The sequence below is a fragment of the Mauremys mutica genome, chromosome 3 (assembly GCF_020497125.1).
Source record: "Mauremys mutica isolate MM-2020 ecotype Southern chromosome 3, ASM2049712v1, whole genome shotgun sequence".
In the NCBI taxonomy this organism is placed as follows: Eukaryota; Metazoa; Chordata; order Testudines; family Geoemydidae; genus Mauremys; species Mauremys mutica.
In genome coordinates, this window is record NC_059074.1 from 139,513,997 (window position 1) to 139,521,818 (window position 7,822).

General features: G+C 37.2%; 1 protein-coding gene across 8 annotated transcripts in view; it reads left to right on the forward strand.

Annotated features, from left to right (window-relative positions):
• The window catches only part of SDCCAG8 (SHH signaling and ciliogenesis regulator SDCCAG8), a 152,454-nt gene extending 144,980 nt beyond the window's left edge, over positions 1-7,474 (forward strand). Inside the window, exons 17-19 of one of the 8 annotated variants that reach the window (XM_045008480.1) lie at positions 337-463; positions 2,925-2,966; positions 7,117-7,474. In XM_045008480.1, coding sequence (XP_044864415.1) covers positions 337-463; positions 2,925-2,936 — 139 coding nt within the window. In that variant the 3' untranslated portion in view covers positions 2,937-2,966; positions 7,117-7,474. Of the gene's footprint in view, positions 1-336; positions 470-1,703; positions 2,538-2,920; positions 2,967-7,116 lie in introns of those variants that run through there. The other 7 variants (XM_045008476.1, XM_045008481.1, XM_045008474.1 and 4 more) reach the window with 7 other exon arrangements.
• Positions 7,475-7,822: the final 348 nt, after the last annotated feature.

Consider the following 7,822-nt stretch of genomic DNA (forward strand, 5'->3'; position numbering starts at 1 on the left):
GGCAGAAGCCCTGCAACTGTAATATCCCATTGACTTCTTTTCCTGTAGGAGAGGAATATGATATATGCAATTCTGAAATACATGTACTAGCACGCGGGTTCTGTTTAATTTGTTAGCCCTTCAGCTTTTAATTGAAAATTGAAAACATTTTAAAATGCTCTTCTTTAAGGGATGGAGATGAACTATATTAAATATCCTCTGCAGAACAGTTTACTCCCGCATGATGACCAAGCTGAGCTCTATTGTCATACATAAACGGTACTCTTGCGGGTTCATATCAAAGCCCTTGTGGTAAATTCCAGAGCCATGCTGTATCCTATTATCTGTTTTATCCAGGTTACACCAGCTTGACAAGCATTGCCAAACCACTGCCCAGCAGCTAGTGGAGTTACTCAACAAACAGAATCAGCTCTTCAGAGAGAGGCAGATGCTAACAGAGGAGGTGCAGTTCCTGCGAACACAGGTACCATGCCAATACTGGGAACAAGAGAAAAGAAAATCATAGGGAAATGTTCTGCAGCCATCAAGAAAGATAAAGACTTTGCTAAAGTCTTGTATCAAGAAGGAAAACCACCATGAAACACAATCTTCAGAGTACAGAAATAACTCATTGATTAAAAGGGATGGCAGGGCAGTTGATAGTTGTACCCACACTCTGATTAAACCTACACTCAATTAAGAAAATGCTGTGAGATGCATCTAAGCAGAACAAATACTACTTGTGTCATTAATTCCAATCAGAAATTTTTGTTTCATCCTTCATGTCATATGATAGTAGGCAACAGAAAATTCCTTGTTTAACAGCATTAGCATGTAGTATTGAAACGCAGAACTGCCTCTCAACTTGAAACGTAATCATTTTGAAAACTCTAGTTTTAGGGTGTAACGCCTGAGACCCCCACCCTCTGGTTGTGGTTTTGCAATCTCATTTCCCTGTTTAAAAAAAAAAGGTTTTTTGCCTCCCTTGTTGCAGTGCGAAAACCCCACCCAAACAAGGGAGACAGACTGCACAGGGGAAACAGTGGGGATCTGTATGGGCACAGCAGTACACCCTAGCACAAGAAATGGCAGGATTAAGGCCTTACTTATGTAGGGTGCAGTCTGCACGTTACTGTTAAAAGTAACATTTTTCAGACACTGATTTTTAAGTTGGATGCTGCCCCTTTAATCATTCACTACTTTGGAAAGCAGGAAAAGAATCGTGACTTTTTAAACTGTAACTGAACTGCTGAATTAAATGCCGTCTCCAAATCTAGCACATAATGAAGCCTGTGTTTCTGTGACTAAGTAAATTAACTGATTTGACCGTATCAATGTGACCAAGCCCTCTGGCTCATGAACAAAGCAAGTTTCTGGGTTCATACATGAAGTTTGGACTTTCGTTAACATGAACAGGACCAAGAGAGGAATTTTGTAGTACCAAACTGCAACGTGAAAGGAAAATCAGTGTTTTAATCATGCTGTTGTTCACCCCAAAGTAGGCTAGTATTAGCGTATGCATGGCAAATACCAGTATGCTTTAACCTAGAACTAACTAAATAACACACATTATCAGTGTCGTAACCATTGGAAAATGTTGTCTTTTTAATGCTGACAAGAGCACCCGAGTTACCAATTTTCACTAGAATAAAATACTGTCCTACCTCAGATTCACCTGTAGATGTTGGCAAATTTAATGGCAATCACTGTGTTTCATGTTTGAGCTCTTTAGAAGCTGAAGAATGTTGCATTAAGAGAAAGTGAAATAACCCTGCACCAAGGAGAGACAGAGACTCTCTGAAGCCCACTAAGGACTCTGAGATGTGGAAGATCCTCAGAAAGCAGATGGGCAGCAGTACACAACCACGACTACCTTCTAGATGTTGTGCTGCTAACTACATTGAATATTGTTACCACTGAAAGTCTGCTTTGCAGTTGTAAAAGATGCATTTGTTAAAACAGGGAACATGTGCTGCAGTCAAGGCTTTTTACCACCACCACCACCTAGCAGTTTTCAGCAGTAGATCTTAAAGTACTTCAGTCTAATGTATTGGTTGTAACACCTCTGTGAAGTAGAAAGTAGTGCATCCAAACAGGGAGACTTGGAAGGAAAGAAGGTTGGTGACTTTTTAAAAATTTATTTCTGCAAAACAAGAACCTCAGTAATCCAGCTGAAGTGTTTTTAAATAACATTGGATCCATGGGAACAGGAACATAGCTCAACAGAACTGTATGGTGCACAAGGCAAATGTTTAAAGGAAATGAAGGACAATTCATTATAAGTTGGATATTTTAAGTCTAGATAAATATGAATTCCTTTAAGCTTCTTGTATTTTGTTCAAAAGCAATAATTTTGAGTATATGGCACTATTGATCCTATTTTGAGACTTCATATGATGCCACATTTCATATTTAAATTGATCACAATACCAAAACCAAATACTTGCCATGTCCATAAAAATAATAGTAACCAAGAGTGGTGCTGTCACAATGATGCTGGTTAACATTGCTGATCTTAGCTGTACATAATGTGCAAGGTGAGCCTTGATCATCTAATCCCAACGAGGTGCTGTTACTTAGTGCTTGTTGCTATTTGAAGATTAAAAAAAAAAAGCCCAGTAGTAGTGGGGTTTGGGTTTGGGGGTTTTTTGGGTGTGTATGTGTGGGGGAGGGGGAATGGATAATAATGTTTCATTCAGCAAGTACAGAGTATTTTTTAAGAAATGCCCAGTACTATAGCCACCTGCATTTCTCAGTGTTCAATATATAATTATTTTAAATCCCATTATGATATATCAGTAGCTGTTCAGATTGCTTGAAAGTCTTGGCCTGATTTTTTTAATTGTGCACAGTGCTCTTTCAGCTAAATTTATTGTTGCATGTTTCATTTGCAACTTTGAATATGTGCAACTGAAATGTCACTAACTCTTGATTTCATGAGGCAGATAGAGGCATGAAGCGCATACATGGATGCTGATGGGGGCAAGGTAGGAACCTGGAGAAATGAGGACTAGTCACTAAAACTTGAATGCAGATTTTTACATAGATAAGGTTTTAGGTAGAGAAAGACATTTGTCTTGTGGTCTAAAATGAAGATTGAAGGCTGGTCCCTATGATTATTATTCAAATTTGTATGTGATCCTATAGCAGAAACTGCTTTTTTCTTCAAAATTGTAGCAATTGCTGCATTTAATATTGGTATGAATAGAGGTAAATATCTGAAAATGAAGAACAGGTTTACATTAACTGCGATTAATTGACAGACCTAATGTCACGTGATTAATTTTTTAATCATGATTAATTTGTTAATCACAATTAATTGCACTATTAAACTACTAAACGGAACACCAACTGACATTTATTAAATATTTTTGGATGTTTTTCTACATATTTAAATCTATTTCAACTAGAACACAGAATACAAACTGTACAGTGCTCATCTTATATTTTTGATAAACAAAAAATTGTATTTTTCAATAACCTCATACAAGAACTGAAGTGCAATCTCTTGTGAAAGTGTAATTTACAAATGTAGTTTTTTTGTTGCATAACTGCATGCAAAAACAAAACAAGGTAAAACTTCAGGAACCTACTTCTTGTTCAGCCAATTGCTAAGAGAAACAAGTTTGTTTACATTTACAGGAGATAATGCTGCCCTCCTTTAATTTACAATGTCACCAGAAAGTGAGAACAGGTATTTGCATGGCATGTTGTAGCCGGCGTTGCAAGGTATTTGTGCCAGATATGCTAAATATTCGTATGCCCCTTCTATGCTTTGGCCACTATTCCAGAGGACATGTTTCCATGCTGAAGATGCTCTTTTTGTTTGTTTGTTTTAAAAGTCTTAATTAAATTTGTGACTGAACTCCTTGGGGGAGAATGGTATGTCTCCTGCTCTGTTTTACCTGCATTCTGCCATATATTTCATGTTATAGCAGTCTCGGATGATGACCCAGCACATGTTGTCCATTTTAAGAACACTTTCACTGCAGATTTCACAAAACGCTAAAAAGGTAACTACAGCATTCGATTTAAGGTGCCACAAGTACTCCTGTTCTTTTTGCGGATACAGACTAACACGGCTGCTACTCTGAAACTTGTCATTCGTTTTGAGACTCTGAAGTGCCTTCCAAATTTGACAGGGACGAGCTGCGGCGCATGCTTTCAGAAGTCTTAAAAGAGCAACACTGTGATGTGGAAACTACAGAACCCAAACCACCAAAAATGAAAATCCAACAACCTCCTGGTGTCATCTGACTCAGATGATGAAAATGAACATGCATCAGTCCACAGTGCTTTAGTTCGTTATCATGCAGAATCTGTCATCAGCATGGACACGTCTTCTGGAATGGTGGTTGAAGCATCAAGGGATATATGAATCTTTAGTGCATCTGTCATGTAACTATCTTGCAACGCCGGCTACAACAGTGCTATGAGAACACCTGTCCTCACTTTCAGGTAGCATTATCTTCTGCAAACTTATACAAACCTGTTTGTCTGAGTGATTGGCTGAACAAGAAGTAGGACTAATTGGCCTTGTAGGCTTTAAAGTTTTACATTTTTATTTTTGAATGCAGGTTTTATGGTACATAATTCTACAGTTGTAAGTTAGACTTTCACGAAAAAGAGATTGCACTACAGTACTTGTATTAGGTGAACTGAAAAATACTATTTAGTTTTTACAGTGCAAGTATTGGTAATAAAGTGAGCACTGTGCACTTCTTATTCTGTGTTGTAACTGAAATATATTTTTGGATGTTTTCTGCATTTTCAAGTATTTAAATAAATGGTATTCTATTATTGTTTAACAGTGCAATTAATCATGCTGTTAATTTTTTTAATCGCTCGTCAAATGACATGTAAACTAGGGCTGTCAACATGTAAATCATCTCACTCTTGGACAGCTTGGTCACACTGGTACCAATAATGCCAAACTACCCATATTCCCAAGTATACACTACTTTTTGTGCTGCAAATTCAATCCAGCTTTTTAAAATGGCTAGTTACATTTTAATCCAGTTACACAAGTGGGAAAAACAAAAACTGAGTATTACATTCAGCATCTGTATTTGCCTTAACAGACAAGTTACTTCCATCACACTCTAACCCTATGTTAATATGTCCCTTATTCTTAGCATTTAAGGGCCACAAACGTGTCTAATGTTAAAGATGCTGTCTGGCCTACAGTGTTCGGAAAATCTTTTCCACAGAAATATTTTTACATTTGCTGGACAAGTTCTTGGTATTTTACTGATTTAACAAAAAGGCCAGTCCTGCTAGTTGTTCAGCTACCACAAGGAATGGGACTTGAGGGCTCTTAGCACCTTCTACAAGGTGTTAACTTGTGATAGTACCAATCAGGTGCTTAAGAGGTTTTAAATGCTGGAGAAAGTGGTCAGTGTGAACTACACACTTTACAAGTAATATTAGCTGTTCCCTTATGACTGAGGGTGGCACCATGTTAGTTTATTATAGCAACTTGCTCACAATGTTGTAATAAAGGTTCTGGAAGTTTTAAGTTAGAAATAATTATTTTGAAAATATTTGTCCCACAGCCCAGCAGAGAATTTTAACTCCTCAATCCCCTCTCTCTGATAGAGGTTGAATTTAATTAGCCATGGGCCTTCTGATTTCCCTTTCTATTACTTCCTGTCATGAAACTCAAAGCATGTTCTTTGCAATTGTCTCTCACATAGCTGCAAATGGGTTAAATATTGTCAATTGCTTGGTACACCACTCACTGTCGAAGATGTTCTCAGGCCATGATCTTCACTGACAGAGTTAAGGCCAGAAGGGACCATTATAATCATCTGGTCTGGTATGACACAGCCACTAATTCCTGCATGAAGTCCTTAACTTCTGTTTGAACTATAGCATATCTTTTACAAATAAACTGCTTCAAAACAAGAAGCCCAAAATTAGGGTCCAAAGGCCCTCTTTACAAACCTACATAGGTGGCTGGATTTCTAAAAGTGCTGAGTACTTTTAAAAGGCCACTGAAGTAGGTACCTAATCATGGCATTTAAGCTCCCAGTTTTGAAAATCTGGCTTCTGCTCTGAACTCCTGTTGCTCCCAAATCAGGAGCACCAGCAATAATATCCATACCCAACTATCAGAGAGAATCTGTTTGGCTCCCACCCTCGTTATGCTATATAAAGGTTGAATAATATACACAGTATAAAAAACAGTTGGATTGCTATAGACCCATCTGACATTGTTCCTTAGGTTAGTTCCAGGCACTGTATTGAGGGGCACATACTATTCTCTCCCCTCAACTGCCTTAATAGACTGCTTGTTTACCAGATTATTGGCTTCCCTAAATCAGCCACATCTTCTTAAATAGCAGAATTCTCCTTGCTTAATCCAGTGCCCTCTGAATTCTAGGAGCAACTCAAGTCCTAATTACCTTATAAATTTCAATAAAAGCTTCAGTCATCTAAAGATAAATTTCTAATGTTCTTACAGCTATTCTAAGTGGCCTTTTTCACAATTTACATGAAACATCTTTGATCAAAATGTAATCTAATTCAGAGTTTCATTCTAGATAGGTATCCCAGCTCAAATACTGTTCATTGCACCACCATTAACTAAGTACTGAAATGCAAGTGTTTACATACACACAATAGCTAGGAAGAGCTGAAAAGTTGCAAATTAGTCTTCCCACCAGAGGTTTCTTAACAGAACAGAAGCAGCTTCCTGTTTTGAGACAGCAGCCCACACTATCTACAGTCTGAACAATTCACAGTAAATAGTCTCTGGCACAAACCTGCCTCCTCTTTCCTGGAAAGGAGAAGGGGCAGTACCTTAGACGTGCCCTAAAGCAAGAGCTTTTACTTACTGCTAAACATGAACAATGTCTAGACCTCATGGAGATCTTGTTTTTCAGGAATCAAATGGCTCTGTTCTTACTACCTGTAAGATTTTTGATCTTGGAAAAAGCCAAGGACAGCAGGTCCACAGGAAGTATAACTTTGAAACAGCATTTGTTTACATAGTATTACCACATTCGTAACCACTGATGAATTTCTTTTCTTCCTGTGGTTAAGTTCTCAGAAGAGAGACAAACAAATTAGAAATTCAAGTAACTCTATGAACACAAGCTATTTATAAACCCTTTTTTTATTTTTATCTTTCAGTTACCCTGTGTACCAGTCTGAATGCTGACTTGGTTGAAGCTGACCCAAAGCAATGTTTCAAGTGAAAGAAAACTTTTGCTGGTTAAATTCAGATGATTTACTTTAGCTGTTTCACACATTAAATCATTACAACTTTTTGAATGCAAACGCAAACACCTTTCCAAAGTTTGAAATAAGACTTTCAGCATGTGAGTTTTCCCAAGTGCTTCGGCGCAGGATCAAGTTAAAACAGCAGGTGCACAGGATGGATTTAACATTTAGTTTGTGTAATTTTTAAGAAAATATTTTAAATGTATTTTGTAACTTATTCTATCATATGTGTCTTGTTACATATGTAAATACCAATAAATTTACCTTGATTTTTTTCTGTGTGTCTCATTTTGAATTTAAGGAGAAGCTGTGCAGTTAGTTATCTTTTGGCATATAACACCTTATTACTAGGGGCGACCAGCATATATAAGGGGAAGGCATAGAGAATTTCCAAGATATATAGCTAACTGGAAACTTTTTCCTTTAAACAGCCTTGTACAAGATTCCTTCAATTAAGTTGTAGTCTAATGCTAAGTGTTTTATAATATGAAGTAATTTGCATGAGCTCTTGGTTAGCACTCAAATCAAATTTTTTAAAAATTAGCTTTCACAGACCAGATAAATTCTTTCCTAGGTGATTAAACCACTAACATACCTTAATAAATATGTACTTACA